Source organism: Staurois parvus, unplaced genomic scaffold (genome assembly GCF_062004578.1).
Source record: "Staurois parvus isolate SC_StPar_1 unplaced genomic scaffold, SC_StPar_1.0 ptg002220l, whole genome shotgun sequence".
NCBI lineage: Eukaryota > Metazoa > Chordata > Amphibia > Anura > Ranidae > Staurois > Staurois parvus.
In genome coordinates, this window is record NW_028320016.1 from 52,799 (window position 1) to 76,658 (window position 23,860).

The 23,860-nt window shown below is 50.4% G+C and overlaps 1 protein-coding gene across 1 annotated transcript; it reads left to right on the plus strand.

Moving 5' to 3' along the window:
• Positions 1-413: 413 nt before the first annotated feature.
• LOC149431536 (mannosyl-oligosaccharide 1,2-alpha-mannosidase IB-like) lies at positions 414-21,810 on the plus strand (the record flags this gene model as incomplete). The annotated part of the gene is made up of 4 exons (XM_089665498.1): positions 414-761; positions 17,700-17,796; positions 19,475-19,593; positions 21,730-21,810. Coding segments are annotated over exons 1-4 (645 nt in total), but the record flags the coding sequence as incomplete, so codon positions are not given.
• Between the last annotated feature and the right edge of the window lie 2,050 nt (positions 21,811-23,860).

Here is a 23,860-nt window from a genome sequence, read left to right on the forward strand (position 1 = left end):
ATTTAGAAAGTTTGGAGACCCCCCTGCTTCAGAGTTGCATTGCCCATGGTGACCCCACCAAAAATGAAAACATCTGAATTGTCTGAGGCCATCGGGTGTGAAGTGTGACAGGTTTGTACCCTGGAGGGCAGAGTGTGTCTGGATTGGGAGGTCCCAGTACACCCTCAGGCCACCGTTGGCCATCGGCTACCTAGTTAGATCCGCCTGCTCTGGTGTTCCTGCCTGAAATGTGGGGGGCAGGGAGAGGCAATGAACGGGGCAGCAGCAGCACACTGGTGGCAACGCCGCTGAGCCCAGGTCAGGTCAGGCTGTGGAGCGTTGACACCAGGAGCGAGGAGGTGACACCAACTGGCAGGATCACCAGGTATTTTCATAGGAGGCCAATAAAACAGAAATTCTTTTTGGGTTTCATGATGCTTGAACCTCCTTTCTGTCCTCGAGGTGATGATACGCAGCGAGGTGATTGGGCGAGTCCTAGTGATTGTGTGTTTTTTGTTTCCTGCAGGGAGGAGGAGGAGCAGCTGCGGAATAAGATCCGAGCGGACCACGAGCGCGCCCTCCAGGAGGCCAAGGAGAAGCTGAAGAAGTCTCGGGAGGAGATCCGGGCCGAGATCCAGACTGAGAAGAGTAAGCTGATAGAAGAGATGAAGAAGAAGGACAATCCACCCTTACCGCTGGCACCCGTCCCCAACCTGCCTGAGCTGAAGAACGGTGACCCTGGGGACCCCGAAATCCGAGAGAAACGGGATAAAATAAAGGAGGTGAGAGGGGGGGCAATGGGCAGTTCTGGACTGTTAAAGGCCAACTCCGGGCACATAAATGATCCCTTCCACTGGGGCTGTGCCCCCTTGTTTGTGTCTAGGCCAGGGGTAGGCAACCTACGGCTCTCTAGCTGTTGTGGAACTACATTTCCCATGAGGCATTGCAACATTACAAAACTGACAGTTACAGCTATGACTTGCAGAGGCATGATGGAACTTGTAGTCCTGCAACAGCTGGAGAGCCGCAGGTTGCCTACCCCCGGTCTAGGGGAACATCAAAAGGAGGTTTACTGACCCAATCCTCCGCTCCTCCTACAGGTAAAGATGGAGTTCCCCTCACACTGTAAAATAATAACTCAGCTGCTATAGAAACGGAAAAAACAGCCACTTACCTGTCCCACGATCCCGCGGTGTCCTCCCCGCAGCCCTTTTCACCAGCCGTCTGGTGTTCCAGGTGTCGGCATGTTCAGGGTGGGCACCCGGCTGTGACAGCTTGCGGCTTCACAGCCGGGTGCCCACTGAGCATGTGCGAGTAGTGCTGCGCTTCATGAATGGCCCCATAGTCTGTCACATGTCCCAGAAGACTGCAGGGAGGGAGGGAGGATAGGGTTCTGTTAAAAGCAAATACACCATATTGCCCGCAGTATTGGGCCCCAGCCTTTCCACATGACCTTTAATGGTCCCCCCAGTCTTAGTCCGTAGGGTTCAATATTAGTCTGCCGGCCTTTCCACACACATCATTATTATTATACAGGATTTATATAGTGCCAGAAGGTGTGCTCTGCGCTGTACATTATAGGGGGGACAGAACATGAGACAATACAGTAACAATACAATACACGAGGGGATCGAGGGCCCTGATCCTGGGAGCTTACAATCTAGGAGGGAGGGGAAGTGGTACAGTAGGAAGTGGCTGTGGGGGATGGGGTGGTAGGAGGAGTGGAGGAGATCGGCTGTTAGGTGAGGGTGGGGTAGGCTTCCCTGAAGAGGCGGGTTTTCAGGGTGCGCCTAAAGGTGAGGAGGGAAGGTGACAGTCTGATGAATTGGGGTAGTGAGTTCCAGAGGATGGGGGAAGTCCTGGAGAAGTCCTGCAGTCGGGCGTGGGAGGAGGAGACCAGGGAGCTAGAAAGTAGGAGGTCTTGTGAGGAGCGAAGATTACGGGTTGGGTGGTATTTGGGTATCAGGTCAGTGAGGTAGATTGGGGCGGAGTTATGAATGGCTTTGTATGTCTGTTAGTATTTTGAATTTAATGCGTTGGGCAATCGGGAGCCAGTGGAGGGAATGACAGAGGGGGTGGAGCCAGTGGAGGGAATGACAGAGGGGGGTGGAGGACACTGAATGGAGGCCAGTGAAGGGATTGGCAGAGGGGGGTGCAGCCAGTGCAGGGAATGACAGGGGGGTGGAGCCAGTGGAGGGAATGACAGAGGGGGTGGAGCCAGTGGAGGGAATGACAGAGGGGGGTGGAGGACACTGAGTGGAGGCCAGTGGAGGGAATGACGGGGAGGGGGGGGTGGAGCCAGTGGAGGGAATGACAGAGGGGGGGTGGAGGACACTGAATGGAGGCCAGTGGAGGGAATGACAGAGGGGGGAGGCAGAAGCGGAGCGGTTGGTGAGGTGGATGAGTCTGGCCGCTGAGTTCAGGATAGACTGAAGCGGGGATAGTCTGTGATGAGGTCGGCCGGTGAGGAGGGAGTTGCAGTAGTCCTGGCGTGAGATGATGAGGGAGGGAACGAGCTGTTTAGTGGTTTCTGGGGTTAGGAACGAACGTATTTTGGAGATGTTGCGGAGGTGGAGCCTGCATGAGTTTGCCAACGATTGGACATGGGGTTGGAAGGACATATCTGAGTCTAGAGTGACACCCAGGACTTTGGCTTGTGGGGTGGGACTGATGGTGGCGTTGTTGGTCGTGATGGAGAGGATGGGGGGGAGGGGGGCACGGGCTGGGGGGGAAAATCAGGAGCTCGGTTTTGGAAAGGTTCAATTTGAGGAACTGAAGCGACATCCAGTCTGATATGTCGTTCAGTAGGTGGGTGATACGATACATGACCTTTAATGGCCCTCCAGTCTTAGTCCGTAGGGTTCAATATTGAGTTGGCCCCGCCCTTTCCACACACATGACCTTTAATGGCCCCCCAGTCTTAGTCCGTAGGGTTCAATATTGAGTTGGCCCCGCCCTTTCCACACACATGACCTTTAATGGCCCCCCAGTCTTAGTCCATAGGGTTCAATATTGAGTTGGCCCCGCCCTTTGCAGCTATAACAGCTTCAACTCTTCTGGGAAGGCCCCCCACAAGGTTTAGGAGGGTGTCTATGGGAAGGTTGGACCATTCTTCCAGAAGCACATTTGTCAGGTCAGGCACTGATGTCGGGGGAGGGGGCCTGGCTCGCAGTCTCCGCTCTAATTCATCCCAAAGGTGTTCTATGGGGTTGAGGTCAGGACTCTGTGCAGGACAGTCAAGTTCCTCCACCCCAAACTGGCTCCTCCATGTCTTTATGGACCTTGCTTTGTGCACTGGTGTGCAGTCATGTTGGAAAAGGGAGGGGCCATCCCCAAACTCCTCCCACAAAGTTGGGAGCAGGAAATTGTCCAAAATGTCGCCTTAAGAGTTCCCTTCACTGGAACTAGGGGGCCAAGCCCAACCCCTGAGGAACACCCCCACACCATAATCCCTCCTCCACCAAACTTTACACTTAGCAAAATGCTGTCCGGCAACTACCGTTCTCCTGGCCACCACCAAACCCAGACTCTTGCCAGACAGAGAAGCGTGATTGGTCCCTCCAGAGAACACGTCTCCATGCTCTAGAGTCCAGTGGCAGCGTGCTTTACACCACGGCATGCGACGCTTTGCATTGCACTTGGTGATGGAAGGCTTGGATGCAGCTGCTCGGCCATGGAAACCCATTCCATGAAGCTCTCTACGCACTGTTGTTGGGCTCATCTGAAGGCCACACCAAGTTTGGAGGTCTTTAGTTGTTGACTCTGCAGACAGTTGGCGACTTCTGCGCACTGTGCGCTTCAGCATGCGCTGACCCCGCCCTGTCATGTGACGTGGCCTACCACTTGGTGGCTGAGTGGCTGTTGTTCCCAGTGGCTTCCACTTTGTTATAATCCCACTAACAGTTGAGCGTGGAATATTTAGTAGCCAGGAAATGTCACGGATGGACTTATTGCCCAGGTGGCCACCTATCACGGGACCACGCTTGGAGTCACTGAGCTCCTGAGAGCGACCCATTCTTTCACCAATGTTTGTAGAAGCCGTCTGCATGCCTAGGGGCTTGATTGTATACACCTGTGTCCATGGAGGGGATTGGAACACCTAAATCACATGATATGGAGGGGATTGGAACACCTGAATCACATGATATGGAAGGGATTGGAACACCTGAATCACATGATATGGAAGGGATTGGAACACCTGAATCACATGATATGGAAAGGATTGGAACACCTGAATCACATGATATGGAGGGGATTGGAACACCTGAATCACATGATATGGAGGGGATTGGAACAATTGAATCACATGATATGGAGGGGATTGGAACACCTGAATCACATGATATGGAGGGGATTGGAACACCTGAATCACATGATTGGGAGGGGATTGGAATACCTGAATCACATGATATGGAAGGGATTGGAACACCTGAATCACATGATTGGGAGGGGATTGGAGCACCTGAATCACATGATTGGGAGGGGATTGGAACACCTGAATCACATGATATGGAGGGGATTGGAACACCTGAATCACATGATATGGAGGGGATTGGAACGCCTGAATCACATGATATGGAGGGGATTGGAACACCCGAATCACATGATATGGAGGGCGGGGGCAATATAATGTATATCCTATTATTACAGTACACTATCGATAACACGTTAGGAGGCCGGAGTACACAATCTATTATATTACAAACTATCGCAGCACCTTATTGTTTCCTAACACTTCTAACAAAAGTTAAAAAGAGAAGAAAAGATCGTAAAGGTACAAACGTTGGCTCCAACGGTCCAGCCTCATTAAAATGGGTGATGCTCGTGTAGCGTATGCCCGTGCAGAGATGCACAGATGCTGCTACATCCCCAGGCAGGCAGTTCCTTTCATGTCAGCTGACATGCAGCAGATAGACGTCACGGCCGCTGCTCCAGCCATGTGGATGTCACGGATGTCAAATTGGGTGCAGCGGCTGTGTCCCTATTAAAGTTAATAGGACTGCCTGCAGGAGTGCCCCCCATAGCAAGCGGCTTTCTCTAGGGACACTCAGAAGGCAGGAGGAGCCAGATGTGCTGGTGGGGGACCCCAAAGAGGGGGGGGGGGGGGATCGGGGCTGCTCTGCGCACAGCCAATACACCACAGGTGCTGCACGCATCCCCGTGTGGGTCAAGCATGGCCCTCATACACGTATGCCCATGTGAACAAGTCCATAACCCCTTGTCACCGAGCACACGCAAATATTCGGCGTCTGGGTCTTGACGCCGAGCGGGCGTACATTTGCATGCAATTAGAATACATATGTGCTGAGAGCGCGCGCCTTGCGTTGTCACAGCATATATGTCCGTGACTCACGGAAAGGTCCCCATCTCCCCTTTCGATCGGGACCTTTTCCATTCATGTGACTGCCCTGACAGCGAATCACGGCGGTCACATGACCCTAAAACCCCGCCCGCCTCCCGGCTTCTGAAACTCTTAACTCAGGAGGCGCCGGCGTTAAGTGGTTAAAGTGATTCTAAAGGTTCCATAGTTAGTCTGGCTGAAAAAGAGACCAAAGTCCATCCAGTTCAACCGTTAAAAAAAAAAAAAGTTGTAATTGTTCTTCTTTAAAACCACAAACACGTCATACTTACCTGCTCTGTGTAATGGTTTAGTACAGAGCAGCCTCCAATCCTCTTCTTTTTGGGTCCCCCATTGGCGGTCCTGGCTCCTCCCCCCCGCTGAGTGCCGCCAATAGCAAGCTTCTTGTTATGGAGGCACTCGAGCAGGCTCGCTCCTGTGAAAGGACATTGTCCACTCACACAGAGCTTGTCTCGGCCCCGCCCCCCTCGCTCTCTCCTGCTGCGGTGTGAGCGAGTGAGGAGAGAGTGACCTGGGAGAGCCGCTGCTCTCATGCATATTGCTGGTCCGAGGTGGGGCTCAGGTAAGTATGAGGGGGGAGCTGCACTCAGACGGTTTTTTACTGTAATGCGTAGAATTCATTGAGGTACAAAAACCTGCCTTCAGCCCGGGTTCACGCGAGGCGACGCGGAATTCTCAGCGTTTTCAGTGCGAATTCCACACCGCAGTAGAATCGCACCGCGTTCATGCGAACCGCTGCGGGGGTGTATGTTATGTTAACACCCCGAAAGTGGTTCTCAAAACGCGGTGCGATGCGCAGAATCGGATGGTATAGGTGTGAATACCCGTGCGATACGATTCTAGCGCGGACCCAAAGAAAGAGTCCTGCGTGTTTTTGTTGCGGTGCGATTAGAACCATACAAAATGTACGACTCGGATCGCACCGCACACAGATCGCATGTGATTGGCCCAGGAATGCGGCGCAGTTACTGTGCGATTCACATGGGATATACCGCACCGCATGTATGTGAACCCGGGCTTAGTACCACTTTAAAATGTATGTAGCTCTTCCCCCTGAGGTCATCACCGAGGACAAGGGGGCGCTCTTTACGTCTGGAGGAAAAGAAATGTCATCTCCAAACACAGAAAGGTTTCTTCACAGTAAGAGCTGAGAATGTGGAATAGACTCCCTCCAGAGGTGGTTGTGGCCGGCTCAGTGGATTGCTGTAGGAAAGTCCTGGATTCTTTCTTGGATACACAGAATATAACTGGATATAACATTTATAGGGAAAGGTGATCCAGGGAATATCCGATTGGCTCTCGGGGGATCAGGAAGGAATGTCTTCCCTGCAGGAGGAGATTGGATCGTGCTTTGCTGGGTTTTTTGCCTTCCTCTGGATCACCTGTGGGTGGAGGATTATTACTTTTTTTTTCTTTTTTTTTTTAATGGTTAAACTGGATGGACTTTTGTGTTTTTTTTCAGCCAGACTAACTATGTAGCTAAGGGTCTAACTTTTTCTTAATGTCATATTTACCTATTCTGTGATAATTTTGCACAGAGCAGCCCCAATCCTCCTTTTTTGGGGTCTCCTGCCATCACTCCTGGCTCCTCCAGCTTTCTGAGTGCCCCCTTTGGCAAGCCGCTTACTATGGATGTACTCGTGCAGGCTTGTTCGTGAACCGCACTTTGTACGTCTATTGACACACAGCGCGGCTCAGCCACGCCCCCTGCGCACAGATATTGATTGATAGCAGCAGGAGCCAATGCTTCCTGCTGCCGGGCCTCATGCAGGAGGAGAGCGGTGTTGCTGCAGACGTGCACATCGCTGGATCACATTCAGACTCAGGTACAGTGAAGGAAATGTATATTTGCTCCCCGGCTGATGCTGCATGTTCGCCCCTCACACAGAAATGATCGGTCTAACAATGGAATGTTCGCCCCTCACACAGAATTGATCGGTCTAACAATGGAATGTTCGCCCCTCACACAGAAACGATCGGTCTAACAATGAAATGTTCGCCCCTCACACAGAAACGATCGGTCTAACAATGGAATGTTCTCCCCTCACACAGAAATGATCGGTCTAACAATGGAATGTTCTCCCCTCACACAGAAACGATCGGTCTAACAATGGAATGTTCTCCCCTCACACAGAAATGATCGGTCTAACAATGGAATGTTCTCCCCTCACACAGAAATGATCGGTCTAACAATGGAATGTTCGGTGTAACACTGAGAGACAGAATACAACAACAAATTCAGCAGAAATGCGTCTAACAAATGATGACGGATCTGCATGTTCATGAGGGAAAGATGGATTTGATCCCCTTCACAAAACATGACTTAGTACTTGGTGGCCAATCCCTTGTTGGCCATCACAGAGGTCAGACATTTCCTGGAGTTGGCCCCCAGGTTCGCACACATCTCAGGAGGGATTTTGGCCCACTCCTCTTGGCAGATCCTCTCCAGGTCATTAAGGTTTGGTGGCTGACGTTTGGCAACTCGAACTTTCAGCTCCTCCACAGATTTCCAATCTGATGAATGTCTGGAGACTGGCTAGGCCACTCCGGGACCTTAATGTGCTTCTTCTTGAGCCGCTCCTTTGTTGCCTTGGCCGTGTGTTTTGGGTCATTGTCATGCTGGAACACCCATCCACCAACCATTTTCAATGCCCTGGCTGAGGGAAGAAGGTTCTCACCCAAGATTTGAGGGTACATTGCCCCGTCCATCGTCCCTTTGATGCGGTGCAGTTGTCCTGTCCCCTTAGCAGAAAAACACCCCCAAAGCAGAATGTTTCCACCACCATGTTTCACAGTTGGGATGGTGTTCTTGGGGTCATAGGCAGCATTCCTCCTCCTCCAAACACGGCGAGTTGAGTTGATGCCAAAGAGCTGGATTTTGGTCTCCTCTGACCACAACACTTCCCACCAGTCCTCCTCTGCATCATTCAGATGTTCAGTGGCAACCTTCAGACGGGCCTGGACATGGGCTTTCTTGAGCAGAGGGACCGTGCGGGCACTGCAGGATTTCAGTCCTTGTCGGCGTAGTGTGTTACCAATTGTTTTCTTGGTGACTGTGGTCCCAGCTGCCTGGAGATCATTGACAAGATCCTCACGTGTAGTTCTGGGATGATTCCTCACTGTTCTCATGATCATTGACACTCCACGAGGTGAGATCTTGCATGGTGCACCAGACCTAGGGAGACTGACACTTGTTTTGTGTTTCTTCCATTTGTGAATGATTGCACCAACTGTTGTCACCTTCTCACCAAGCTGCTTGGCCATAGTTTGGTAGCCCAGTCCAGCCTTGTGTAGGTCTACCATCTTGTCCCTGACATCCTTGGACAGCTCTTTGGTCTTTGCCATGGTGGAGAGTTTGGAATCTGATGGTTTGATGGCTCCTGTGGACAGGTGTCATTTATACAGGTAACACAATGAGATTAGCAGCACTCCCTTTAAGAGACTGCTTCTAATCTCAGCTTGTTACCTGTATGAGAGACACCTGGGAGCCGGAAATCCTGCTGAATGATAGGGGATCAAATCCTTCTTTCCCTCATGAACATGCAGATCAGTTATAATTTGTAATGCAGGCCATAGACGGGTCAAAAACTGTCCGTTTTAAAAAAAAAAAAAAAAAAAAAAAAAAAAGGAATAATTGATTGTTCAATAGGCCGACGTTACCACCAATGGTAAAACAAATCGCCTGATTTTCGTCCCGTCTACGGCCGGCATTTCGTTACTTCTGTTCATGCAGAGAGCTCCATTATTATATTTGACATGAAAGTATTGCTGTTGCAACAATGTATCCATTTGTATCTATTTTGGATACGGATGTTTTTATTTGGATACAAATAGATACATTGTTGCAACAGCAATACTTTCATGTCAAATATAATAGCGGACTGGAATTCTTCTTTTTCTTCTTCTTTTAGGTCACGGCTCACGCACAGATTTTTTATCGGTAAAACGATCGGCCGATTTGCCCATCATTGCCGAGAAAATCGCCCAATCGGCAAAATCGGCTGATTTTTTTCCAACTTTACCGATAAAAAAAATGTGCCAAAACCCCAAAAAATGGCCAACCAATTAACCCACTAACGGTGCAAAAATCGTCCGATTATTTTTTTTTCGGCTGAAAAATCAGCCGATTTTCGACCTGTCTATGGCCTGCATTAGACGCATTTCTGCTGAATTTGTTGTTGTATTCTGTCTCTCAGTGTTACACCGAACATTCCATTGTTAGACCGATCATTTCTGTGTGAGGGGCGAACATTCCATTGTTAGACCGATCGTTTCTGTGTGAGGGGCGAACATTCCATTGTTAGACCGATCGTTTCTGTGTGAGGGGCGAACATTCCATTGTTAGACCGATCTTTTCTGTGTGAGGGGCGAACATTCCATTGTTAGACCGATCGTTTCTGTGTGAATGGCGAACATTCCATTGTTAGACCGATCGTTTCTGTGTGAGGGGCGAACATTCCATTGTTAGACCGATCGTTTCTGTGTGAGGGGCGAACATTCCATTGTTAGACCGATCGTTTCTGTGTGAGGGGCGAACATTCCATTGTTAGACCGATCGTTTCTGTGTGAGGGGCGAACATTCCATTGTTAGACCGATCGTTTCTGTGTGAGGGGCGAACATTCCATTGTTAGACCGATCGTTTCTGTGTGAGGGGCGAACATTCCATTGTTAGACCGATCGTTTCTGTGTGAGGGGCGAACATTCCATTGTTAGACCGATCATTTCTGTGTGAGGGGCGAACATTCAGCATCAGCCGGGGAGCAAATACGCATTTCCTGCACTGTAAGTATTTTGGGGGTTGGGGGGAGGGGGGGGTAGGGGGCTGGTAATGGCTCCATGCTGAGAATACATTCCGGTAAGACGCCTTCTCCCTTCACATCACTATGAATCTTTGCTAACACCGCATTCCTATAGACTTGTATGGAAACACAAATCCTGTCGGATCCAACAAAAGCCCATCAGCCAATCACATCTACATATAAAACACTTCCCTCAATAAGAGACGATTTGCCGTTTTTGGGGTTCAGTAAAGTTCATGCTGCTGAGGGATAATAGAAGACAAAGTCGGCCGTAGACGGGGGGGTGCGGCCATAGAGGAGCGTAGAAGGGGCTTCGGATTGGGAACCCTTTGAACGGTCTTGGCAGCGCTTTGTGTTGGGTTGTCTGGGTCACGTCTTCTCCATCTTCACCCTCCCTCTTCCGTCTATTACCTCACACCCCTCATCCTTTGCCTCCTGCCTCCCTCCCGCAGACCTCCTGACCCACCGCGCTCTCTGTGCCATGGTATCTGTGCCAGCCACTCACAGCTCCGTCTAATGGCAATTAAAAGCTTTTCTTCCTAACGAGGCTTCAAGCGCAGCAGGAGGGCCGCCGGTTCTGCTGCCAGCTGCCTGTCATTATCTGCCTGTGAAGAGGGGGGGGGGGGGATGGTGGAGGGGGGTACGCAGCCTGTGTGGAACGAAGCTGCCAGGATCGGACACTCCGGAGGGGCCATGACAGAAGAGGCATACGGGGCAATAATGCCGCGCACAAGCGACTGCGCACTTCCCGGGTTGTACAAAGATGCAGCCCGCTGACATTGCCGGGTCAAAGTGACTCGTGTAATTAAAGAGAACCTGTCATTTAGTAAGGAATGTTAGTGCTGTGGCAGGCGAGGGAAGCTGCACTTGGTTCTTCCAGAAGTGGAGATCTGAGGCCGGGATCACATTCTGTCTTTTGCTCGTCGCGGACCTGCTGTGTTCAGCGCTGGCTTCATGAGAACACCGATGACCTCAGAAATTGTCTGAGACTCCCGGAATGGTCCGTGAACTCGAAAATCCATCAACTTTCTGCAGCTATTTTCTCTCTTGAGACCCAAAGCGCTTTGTCTGCTGCTATGGCGGATAGTGAGGCAGCCATCTTGGGGCACTCACAGTACAAGATCGTACTGGGACCAAGTTTAGACAGGAGCCAGTGAAAGTGACACTAAACTCAGTTCAAAGTGGAATTCCAGTTAAAAATTAAAATTTCCTCCTGACTAGTATGTCTAACAACTTCAACTTTTATATTCGGCATTTTCAATATTGCAGCTTCTCTGGATTGGATATAGTAGTCCGAGCTAGAAATCTGCTGATCTGTCGTGACAACGGTCTGCCTGTGCAGCCAAATGTGGCAGCTCACAGGCGCTTCCTTACACCATTGTCCTCTGTGTAGCAATTTTCAGCACCACCCCCATCCCGCCCAGCCATGCCCCTCCCACTCAGCACCACCCCCATCCTGCCCCCCTCCCGCTTGGCACCACACCCATCCTTCCCAGCCCTACCCCTGTTTTACATGGCACCACCCCGATCCTGTCTAGTCCTGCCCCCGTCCCGCTCAGCCCCACCCCTGTCCCACCCAGCCATTCCCCCTTCCACTATGCTCCACCCCCATCCTGCCCAGCTCTGCCCCCCTCCCACTCAGCACCACACCCATCCTGCCCAGCCCTACCCCACCCCACTCAGCACCACTCCCATCCCGCTCAGCACCACTCCCATCCCGCTCAGCACCACTCCCATCCCGCTCAGCACCACTCCCATCCCGCTCAGCACCACCCCCATCCCTCCCAGACCTGCCCCCATCTAGCTTGGTACAACCCCTTCCCGCATCCTGTTTGGCACCACCCCCATTTCACCCAGCTCTTCCCCCATCCCGCTCGGCACCACCCTCATTCCCACCCAAACCTGCCCCCATCCTGCTTGGCACCACCCCCATCCCACCCAGCCCTGCCCCCATCTTGCTCGGCACTGCCCCTATCCCACTCAGCACTACCCCCACCCCTCTCCGACCTGCCCCCATCCAGATTGGTACAACCCCTTCCCCCATCCAGTTCAGCCCCCCATCCCTCTCGGCACCACCCCCATCCCACCCAGCCCTGCCCTCGTCCCGCTTGGCACCACCCCCATCCCGCTCAGCACCACCCCCATCCCGACCAGCCCTGCCCCCATCCTGCCCAGCCATCGGCGTCATGTGCTACAGCTCCTCCTTGCCTGCTTTGGCTTACAGGAGGGACTGAGAGCTGCAAGTGTCATGCTGTCGTCATCAGTACTGTACAAAGCAGCACTACTGCGGCCGCTGTGCTGCTTCTGTACTAAAAGAATTCAGCCAAGCGTTCAGTTTCCATGGGAACTCTGCCGAGCGCCATGCACAATGCTATGTCACCTCTGGAAGTGACGGCGCTACCTTGCACTGTTCACGGCCACCGGTCATTTACGTCACTTCCGGCAATTTATGTCACTGCGACGTAGGAGACACGCCCGGCGGGTGCGCTGTGAGAAAGCATTTATGGCCATTGGAGTCATGTGACAGTAAAATTTAGAAGAAGAAAGGTACAAAGATTATATCTGTTCACGATTTCACATCTAATAATTTATATAACATGAATGTAAGATTCGGGTAGCTGAGATGTGATGTGATCTGTAGAAATCTGTAATTGTAGATCTCGTCTCATTCCGTGTTATTACAGATCCGTGTTCAGTATTCAGTCAGAGACATATGTTCACCAATCAGTGTTCAGTATTCAGTCAGAGACATATGTCCTCCAATCAGTATTCAGTCAGAGACAAATGTTCACCAATCAGTGTTCAGTATTCAGTCAAAGACATATGTCCACCAATCTGTGTTCAGTATTCAGTCAGAGACATATGTTCACCAATCAGTGTTCAGTATTCAGTCAGAGACATATGTTCACCAATCAGTGTTCAGTATTCAGTCAGAGACGTATGTTCACCAATCAGTGTTCAGTATTCAGTCAGAGACATATGTTCACCAATCAGTGTTCAGTATTCAGTCAGAGACATATGTTCACCAATCAGTGTTCAGTCAGAGACATATGTTCAGCAATCAGTGTTCAGTATTCAGCCAGAGACATATGTTCACCAATCAGTGTTCAGTATTCAGTCAGAGACGTATGTTCACCAATCAGTGTTCAGTATTCAGTCAGAGACATATGTTCACCAATCAGTATTCAGTCAGAGACATATGTTCAGCAATCAGTGTTCAGTATTCAGCCAGAGACATATGTTCACCAATCAGTGTTCAGTATTCAGTCAAAGACATATGTCCACCAATCTGTGTTCAGTATTCAGTCAGAGACATATGTCCACCAATCTGTGTTCAGTATTCAGTCAGAGACATATGTTCACCAATCAGTGTTCAGTATTCAGTCAGAGACATATGTTCACCAATCAGTGTTCAGTATTCAGTCAGAGACGTATGTTCACCAATCAGTGTTCAGTATTCAGTCAGAGACGTATGTTCACCAATCAGTGTTCAGTATTCAGTCAGAGACATATGTTCACCAATCAGTGTTCAGTATTCAGTCAGAGACATATGTTCACCAATCAGTGTTCAGTATTCAGTCAGAGACGTATGTTCACCAATCAGTGTTCAGTATTCAGTCAGAGACATATGTTCACCAATCAGTATTCAGTCAGAGACATATGTTCAGCAATCAGTGTTCAGTATTCAGCCAGAGACATATGTTCACCAATCAGTGTTCAGTATTCAGTCAGAGACGTATGTTCACCAATCAGTGTTCAGTATTCAGTCAGAGACATATGTTCACCAATCAGTATTCAGTCAGAGACATATGTTCACCAATCAGTGTTCAGTATTCAGTCAGAGACGTATGTTCACCAATCAGTGTTCAGTATTCAGTCAGAGACGTATGTTCACCAATCAGTGTTCAGTATTCAGTCAGAGACATATGTTCACCAATCAGTGTTCAGTATTCAGTCAGAGACATATGTTCACCAATCAGTGTTCAGTATTCAGTCAGAGACGTATGTTCACCAATCAGTGTTCAGTATTCAGTCAGAGACATATGTTCACCAATCAGTATTCAGTCAGAGACATATGTTCAGCAATCAGTGTTCAGTATTCAGCCAGAGACATATGTTCACCAATCAGTGTTCAGTATTCAGTCAGAGACGTATGTTCACCAATCAGTGTTCAGTATTCAGTCAGAGACATATGTTCACCAATCAGTATTCAGTCAGAGACATATGTTCAGCAATCAGTGTTCAGTATTCAGCCAGAGACATATGTTCACCAATCAGTGTTCAGTATTCAGTCAGAGACATATGTTCAGCAATCAGTGTTCAGTATTCAGCCAGAGACATATGTTCACCAATCAGTGTTCAGTATTCAGTCAGAGACGTATGTTCACCAATCAGCATCTGAAAGGACACAGCAGCTTCTAGGCTGGAGGTGACACCTGGATGCCAATAAAACGTTGTCACCTATGTAGCCAGAGTTTGCCACCTTCTTGAAATCTAAAAGAAGAGCTCCAGCCATTTCGGCTTCGGGAAGCAGCAGGAGACCAGGAGTGGCTCCAAATTGTCAGCCAGCTCTGATTTACACCCACAGATCAGAGGAATATATTTCATCTCTCATAACAGCTAAAATATTAGTTGCAGAGAGATGAAAACACTTCCTTCTGATTGGACACACTGTAGGCTCCATCTACATGTAAAACTGTATTTGTAGCCCCTGTGGAATCCCAGAGAAACGCAGAAAACGGTTATATGGCGCCTGATTGCGACAGCTGGACAGCGATTGGTACTGTCGCGATCGGACTGATGCGCTGGTGTCAGAAATTCTATCCCTGACCCAGTGATCAGAACCATTTCAGGCCCTTTTGAGATTGGGCACTTCAGAACACATAACGTCCTGTGGACTGGTATAGGAACACCCCACCAGGGTTGATTGGCCAGGGGCTAAAGTCCCGCCCATATCCATATTTCAATAAATTGAGGACCCTGAGATATGGACGGTGTGATTCGTACGGAGCCGGTTCCATATGACTAGCGAATCGCGGACTTTCTCTGACTTGCTCCAGTCGCAGGATAAAAGTTTTATTTCTGTTTTTATTCCCTTTTTATTTCATAGTGAATAGCTAATTGTGTGTCTTTTTGTATATTTTGTAACTTTTTTTTTTCTTTGTACATATTTTATGCTCCGCCCACTTTCGGGATATTAAATCATAAAATTAATAAGTGACTTCTGGGTACTAAGCTCGGGCTCAGATCTCCGGGGAGATTGTTGTATTATAGTGTCTATGTGCTCAGTCTAAGTTCATTGCCAATCTGTATGCAATTGCACTGCATGTTGGCAGATTACATGCAGATTGTAAAGTAGCAGATCTTCCAGACGGAGATCTGTGTGTGTGTGGTGGCCTAGCAGACCAGTCTGCGGACAAACTGTTGGGTGATGGCAAGCTACCATTTGTTGTTTGTCTGTTGTGGGGAGGGGGGGTGTCTGGTGTGGGGATGTGTGGGGGAGGGGTATGTCTGGTGTGGGAGAGGGGTGTGTCTGGTGTGGGAGTGTGTGGGGTGTGTCTGGTGTGGGAGTGTGTGGGGGAGGGGTGTGTCTGGTGTGGGAGTGTGTGGGGGAGGGGTGTGTCTGGTGTGGGAGTGTGTGGGAGAGGGGTGTGTCTGGTGTGGGAGTGTGTGGGGGAGGGGTGTGTCTGGTGTGGGAGTGTGTGGGGGAGGGGTGTGTCTGGTGTGGGAGTGTGTGGGAGAGGGGTGTGTCTGGTGTGGGAGTGTGTGGGAGAGGGGTGTGTCTGGTGTGGGAGTGTGTGGGGGAGTGTGTGGTGTGGGGGAGGGGTATGTCTGGTGTGGGGGTACGTGGGGGAGGGGTGTGTCTGGTGTGGGGGAGTGGTATGTCTGGTGTGGGGGTGTGTGGGGGAGGGGTGTGTCTGGTGTGGGAGTGTGTGGGGGAGGGGTGTGTCTGGTGTGGGGGAGGGGTGTGTCTGGTGTGAGAGTGTGTGGGGGAGGGGTGTGTCTGGTGTGGGAGTGTGTGGGGGAGGGGTGTGTCTGGTGTGGGAGTGTGTGGGGGAGGGGTGTGTCTGGTGTGGGAGTGTGTGGGGGAGTGTGTGGTGTGGGGGAGGGGTATGTCTGGTGTGGGGGTACGTGGGGGAGGGGTGTGTCTGGTGTGGGGGAGTGGTATGTCTGGTGTGGGGGTGTGTCTGGTGTGGGGGAGTGGTATGTCTGGTGTGGGAGTGTGTGGGGGAGTGTGTGGTGTGGGGGAGGGGTATGTCTGGTGTGGGGGTACGTGGGGGAGGGGTGTGTCTGGTGTGGGGGAGTGGTATGTCTGGTGTGGGGGTGTGTCTGGTGTGGGGGAGTGGTATGTCTGGTGTGGGGGTGTGTCTGGTGTGGGGGAGTGGTATGTCTGGTGTGGGGGTGTGTCTGGTGTGGGGGAGTGGTATGTCTGGTGTGGGGGTGTGTCTGGTGTGGGGGAGTGGTATGTCTGGTGTGGGGGTGTGTCTGGTGTGGGGGAGTGGTATGTCTGGTGTGGGGGGTGTGTGGACATTGGAAGAGTGATGAACACCGGGGTTCTAGCTGGTTGGATAGCTGGAGGAATCCTAGAAGGGTGTGCCAATTACTAGACTGCCCCCCAACCCTTAGCGTGCACCAGATTGTATGTAAGATTCGTATCTGCCTGTGTGTGGTCAGCCAGCTGGATTGGAGTGGAGTCTCCCTCTAGTGGTGTCCGGAGGCAGTGCAGGCTGTGAAAGGGTATCACGGCCGGTCTTCTATGCTCAAACTCCCCCTCATTCCTCATTTACCCCAAGTCACCGACCACGCCTCGGACAGCTAGTCGCCACGGGCGTGCGTTTTTGATCCGTGACAATTTAATGGCAGTGTATTGGGTGATCTGATTCCTAGCGGGTGAGTTACAACAAGCCTTTACTTCTACTTTACAAATATCATACTTACCTGCTCTGTGCAGTGATATTGCACAGAAAGCACCGTCTTCTGCTCCTCCGACAGTCGCCGCCAGCACTGTCTCCTTCCTCCCTCCTCTGGGTGCCTCCTTAGGGAGCTGGGTCCTAAGGAGGCTCCCAAGCCGGGCTGTGTACGTCCATAGACACGCACAGTGCCAGTAAGCCACGCCCCCACTCCCTCTTCACAGCAGTTTGACTGACAGCAGCAGAAGGCCCACCAGTGTGTGTCTGCTGATGGTGTGAGTATATCTCACATTCCGGCTGTCCCTCGATGATTTGGGATCCCTACAGTCAGGATCTGATTTTTGTTCCTTGAAGACCATCTCTACCACCCTCAGACTGCTGCGTTTATTCCATGCAGTGGGATCTGTGAGGTCTGAGTGTTTGTGCGTCATTGAAGACACTTGTGTGAAGCCATGTATAATACTGATGTTGTGTTCCTCCTGGGCCCCCTGGGGATTCTGGGTATTATTCAGCCTTTAGGGTACCGACCAGGGTGAAGGTACGTGTCGCCCTCCCACACAGCTGTCCCACGCTGTCATTATGCGTGTCACCTTGTAATTATGTCCCGTGTCCCCCCCAGGGAGTGTAACACAGCTATTTTATCTCTGCAGATGATGAAGCATGCCTGGGATAATTATCGGCAGTACGGCTGGGGCCACAATGAGCTCAAACCCATCGCACGGAAGGGCCACTCCACAAACATCTTCGGTAAGTTTTGCTGCTTATCGATACCCTCTGCTGCAAAGGACTCTGGGTAACGTCTCCTTATCACACACTACGGTATGTAGAAGTATCACTTCAGCCGAGGATTCTGGGTAACATCTCCTAATCACACACATTATAGAACTGTCACTGCAGCCGAGGATTCTGGGTAGCATCTCCTAATCACACACATTATAGAACAGTCACTGCAGCCGAGGATTCTGGGTAACATCTCCTAATCACACATATTATAGAACTGTCACTGCAGCCGAGGATTCTGGGCAACATTTCGTAATCACACACTATATAGAACTGTCACTGCAGCCGAGGGTTCTAGGTAGCATCTCCTAATCAAACACTTTATAGAACTGTTGATGCAGCCGAGGATTCTGGGTAACATTACTTAATCACACACATTATAGAACTGTCACTGCAGCCGAGGATTCTGGGTAACATCTGCTAATCACACACTATATAGAACTTTCACTGCAGCCAAGGATTCTGGGTAACATCTCCTAATCACACACATTCTAGAACTGTCACTGCAGTCAAGGATTCTGGGTAACATCTCCTAATCACACTATATACAACTGTCACTGCAGCCGAGGATTCTGGGTAACATCTCCTAAACACACACATTATAGAACTGTCACTGCAGCCAAGGATTCTGGGTAACATCTCCTAATCACACACTACATAGAACTGTCACTGCAGCCAAGGATTCTGGGTAACATCTCCTAATCACACTATATAGAACTGTCACTGCAGCCGAGGATTCTGGGTAACATCTCCTAAACACACACATTATAGAACTGTCACTGCAGCCGAGGATTCTGGGTAACATCTGCTAATCACACACTATATAGAACTGTCACTGCAGCCGAGGATTCTGGGTAACATCTCCTAATCACACTATATACAACTGTCACTGCAGCCGAGGATTCTGGGTAACATCTCCTAATCACACACTACATAGAACTGTCACTGCAGCCGAGGATTCTGGGTAACATCTCCTAAACACACACATTATAGAACTGTCACTGCAGCCAAGGATTCTGGGTAACATCTCCTAATCACACTATATAGAACTGTCACTGCAGCCGAGGATTCTGGGTAACATCTCCTTGTCAGGCTCCCTGTCCCATTGTCAGTCAGACTAAAAGAGGTGGCAGATCCACAATTTTCTGTTGTCACCTGAATAGAAGGTGATGATGAATCTTCCACCGGGGACACCTCATTGGTGATCTCTTTAGTGACCTCTTTAGTGACCTCGTTGGTGACCTCGGTGACCTCTTTGGTGACAACTGTCCCTCACTTCCTGTTCTGCATCTCCAGAATCGGGGGAGATTTATCCCTTCCCTGCTCTCTCCAAAGCTACACCGATTCATAAGCTGCCGTGTGACACAAATACAGAGAGCCGTGTTCTGTCTGCTCGCCCCCCTCCCCCTCCTACAGCTGGGTCAGCACTGCCCCGTGTGGTCACATGGGGCACCGCTGCGAGCCCGGCAGATCCTGTTGCAGTAAGAGGATTGTTGTTGGGGTCTAAGCTTGTTTGCACAGCCTGGTTTGTCCAATCGGTTTATGTGGCTGACCTCACCGGGCATCTGTCCTGTAGACCAGCAGCGGTTAACCCCGTAAGGTCCATGGCACCGTGCCCCGCCTTATAATTGCACTCTCTCTCCAGGGAATTCCCAGATGGGGGCCACCATAGTGGACGCTCTGGACACCCTCTACATTATGGGCCTCATGGACGAATTCCGGGACGGACAAGAGTGGGTGCAGAACAATCTGGATTTCGGTGTGGTGAGTTCCCCGCAGTATGTACTTACCTTTCCTTCACCACCCTCCCTGCCAATACGTCCAGCACTGGGAGCCAGGAAGAAACCCCTGACAATCCAGTTTGGACGCAATATGACACCGTGGCCAATCAGAACGTTCACACAAGTCGTCCATAGCCCCTTGTAAGCTACGACTCCGCCCACTTGTAGCTTCACTCCCAAGGGATCAATGTAGCGGCTGGGTAATGAAAGATAATTACCCAACTTAACGTGAAACTGCCCCGGCTGACCCGGCTGAGATTCCATCCATCTATGGCCAGCTTTAGGTCAGCAATTGACCTGGGCCGGAACCACAGCCTACGCTGGGCAGCCATCCATTGAACCATGGGTCTGAGGGACAGTTGGAGGTTGTATTGCTGCCATGGGCATGTTGAAAAGGGCAGTTGGGAGGTGGGGGATATTACTGCCATGGGCAGGTCAAAGGGATAGTTGAGCAGGGTATTACTACTATGGGGAGGTATTACTGCCATGGGCAGGTTGAGAAGGGCAGTTGAAGGGGGTAGGGCAGTTGGGGAGGTCCTACTGCCATGGGAAGGTTGAGAAGGACAGTTGAAGGGGGGAGGGCAGTTGGGGAGGTACTACTGTCATGAGCAGGTTGAGAAGGGCAGTTGAGGGGGGGAGGGTAGTTGGGGAGGTACTACCATGGGCAGGTTGAAAAGGGCAGTTGAGGGGGGAGGGCAGTTGGGGAGGTATTACTGCCATGGGCAGGTTGAGAAGGGCAGTTGAGTGGGGGAGGGTAGTTGGGGAGGTACTGCCATGGGAAGGTTGAGAAGGGCAGTTGAGGGGGGGAGAGCAGTTGGGGAGGTACTACCATGGGCAGGTTGAGAAGGGCAGTTGAGGGGGGGAGGGTAGTTGGGGAGGTATTACTACCATGGGCAGATTGAGAAGGGCAGTTGAGTGGGGGAGGGTAGTTGGGGAGGTACTGCCATGGGAAGGTTGAGAAGGGCAGTTGAGGGGGGGAGAGCAGTTGGGGAGGTACTACCATGGGCAGGTTGAGAAGGGCAGTTGAGGGGGGGAGGGTAGTTGGGGAGGTACTGCCATGGGAAGGTTGAGAAGGGCAGTTGAGGGGGGGGGAGAGAAGTTGGGGAGGTACTACCATGGGCAGGTTGAGAAGGGCAGTTGAGGGGGGGAGGGTAGTTGGGGAGGTATTACTGCCATGGGCAGGTTGAGAAGGGCAGTTGAGGGGGGAGGGCAGTTGGGGAGGTACTACCATGGGCAGGTTGAGAAGGGCAGTTGAGGGGGGAGGGCAGTTGGGGAGGTACTACCATGGGCAGGTTGAGAAGGGCAGTTAAGGGGGGAGGGCAGTTGGGGAGGTACTACCATGGGCAGGTTGAGGGGGGGAGGGTAGTTGGGGAGGTACTACCATGGGCAGGTTGAGAAGGGCAGTTGAAGGGGGTAGGGCAGTTGGAGAGGTACTGCCATGGGAAGGTTGAGAAGGACAGTTGTTGGGGGAAGGGCAGTTGGGGAGGTACTACTGTCATGAGCAGGTTGAGAAGGGCAGTTGGGGAGGTACTACTGTCATGAGCAGGTTGAGAAGGGCAGTTGGGGAGGTACTGCCATGGGCAGGTTGAGAAGGGCAGTTGGGGAGGTACTGCCATGGGCAGGTTGAGAAGGGCAGTTGAGGGGGGAGGGCAGTTGGTGAGGTACTGCCATGGGAAGGTTGAGAAGGACAGTTGTTGGGGGGAGGGCAGTTGGGGAGGTACTACCATGGGCAGGTTGAGGGGGGGAGGGTAGTTGGGGAGGTACTACCATGGGCAGGTTGAGAAGGGCAGTTGAAGGGGGTAGGGCAGTTGGGGAGGTACTGCCATGGGAAGGTTGAGAAGGACAGTTGTTGGGGGGAGGGCAGTTGGGGAGGTACTACTGTCATGAGCAGGTTGAGAAGGGCAGTTGGGGAGGTACTACCATGGGCAGGTTGAGAAGGGCAGTTGGGGAGGTACTACTGTCATGAGCAGGTTGAGAAGGGCAGTTGGGGAGGTACTGCCATGGGCAGGTTGAGAAGGGCAGTTGAGGGGGGAGGGCAGTTGGGGAGGTACTGCCATGGGCATATATATACAGATTTGGTGTTTGTAGTTGGATGATGGGCTGTTTTGCTGTCTTGCAGAATTCGGAGGTGTCTGTGTTCGAGGTGAATATTCGATTCATCGGTGGGTTGCTGGCTGCATACTACCTGTCCGGACAAGAGGTGAGCGTCTAGATAAGCTTTCCCATAAAAAAAGGAGAAAAACATTTGAGCTTTCATTCGGCGGTATTCGATCACATGTGCGTTTTTTTGTATTTTTTTTATATGCATAAAAAGACCGACAATTTTGAGAAAAAAAACAATATTTTGGACTTTTTGCTATTAAAAACTGCAGTAAAAAAAATTTAAAAAAATCAAATTTCATCATCAATTTCGGCTGGGATTTTTTACATTTTTACTAGTAATGGCGGCGATCAGCGACTTATAGTGGGAATGCAGCGGACATTCTGACACTGGGGGGGGGGGGGGGACTGACGGTGTCACTGAGATCCCCAGTGACACCAATACAGTGATCAGTGCTAAAAAAAAAACCCACTGACACTGTACTAATGGCACTGGGCAGGAAGGGGTTAACATGAGGGGCGATCAAAGGGTTAACTGTGTGCTGGGAGTGTTTCACTGTAATCACACTGCTTTGCATGGCTCTGCTACACAGTGTGCAGGAGCTGACAGCGGAGAGAACTGGATTGTTTACAGATCTCTCCCTCCATCGATAATGCTCTGCGATCACCGGGTGCCGGCGGGTAATCACTGGCTGGGAAGTGGTGATTGACAGCCGAGGCCACGAATAGCAGCGTGGGTGGGGCACGTGCTCCCCCTACCCAGGGATGCAAAATCACCAGCACCTTCGTAGTTCATTGACAACTACAAGCCGACAGCCGCAGTGACTGGAGGTACTTGTAGTTTGTTTATTTGCAGGAAACTGTGAATGAATGACGTGGCGGTGTGGGCGGGGCCCTGCACAGCTGTGCTTTTTCCAATCAGAATATCCCCGCCCGCTGTCATGGAGGGGGGGGATTGGCTGTTCGGGGTGTTGGAACATGTAACCTGTTCTGAAGGTGAACTTATCCTTTAAAGAAGTAGGGGCAAGTTCCTTGTCCAATCAGAGTCCATATCTGAGTCTTACTGAAAACATGACAAAACCTTACACCCTGTGTTCACAAACCGTCCCCCACCATTACTGACATGACGCAGCTTTGTTACCAAGAGGGGGGATATGATCTCCATGTATAATACATAAGGGGGGATATGATCTCCATGTATAATACATAAGGGGGGATATGATCTCCATGTATAATACATAAGGGGGGATATGATCTCCATGTATAATACATAAGGGGGGGATATGATCTCCATGTATAATACATAAGGGGGGATATGATCTCCATGTATAATACATAAGGGGGGATATGATCTCCATGTATAATACATAAGGGGGGATATGATCTCCATGTATAATACATAAGGGGGGATATGATCTCCATGTATAATACATAAGGGGGGATATGATCTCCATGTATAATACATAAGGGGGGATATGATCTCCATGTATAATACATAAGGGGGGATATGATCTCCATGTATAATACATAAGGGGGATATGATCTCCGTGTATAATACATAAGGGGGATATGATCTCCGTGTATAATACATAAGGGGGATATGATCTCCGTGTATAATACATAAGGGGGATATGATCTCCATGTATAATACATAAGGGGGGATATGATCTCCGTGTATAATACATAAGGGGGATATGATCTCCATGTATAATACATAAGGGGGGATATGATCTCCTTGTATAATACATAAGGGGGATATGATCTCCGTGTATAATACATAAGGGGGATATGATCTCCGTGTATAATACATAAGGGGGGATATGATCTCCGTGTATAATACATAAGGGGGATATGATCTCCATGTATAATACATAAGGGGGGATATGATCTCCTTGTATAATACATAAGGGGGGATATGATCACCATGTATAATATATAAGGGGGGATATGATCTCCATGTATAATACATAAGGGGGGATATGATCTCCATGTATAATACATAAGGGGGGATATGATCTCCATGTATAATACATAAGGGGGGATATGATCTCCATGTATAATACATAAGGGGGGGTATGATCTCCATGTATAATACATAAGGGGGGATATGATCTCCATGTATAATACATAAGGGGGGATGTGATCTCCAT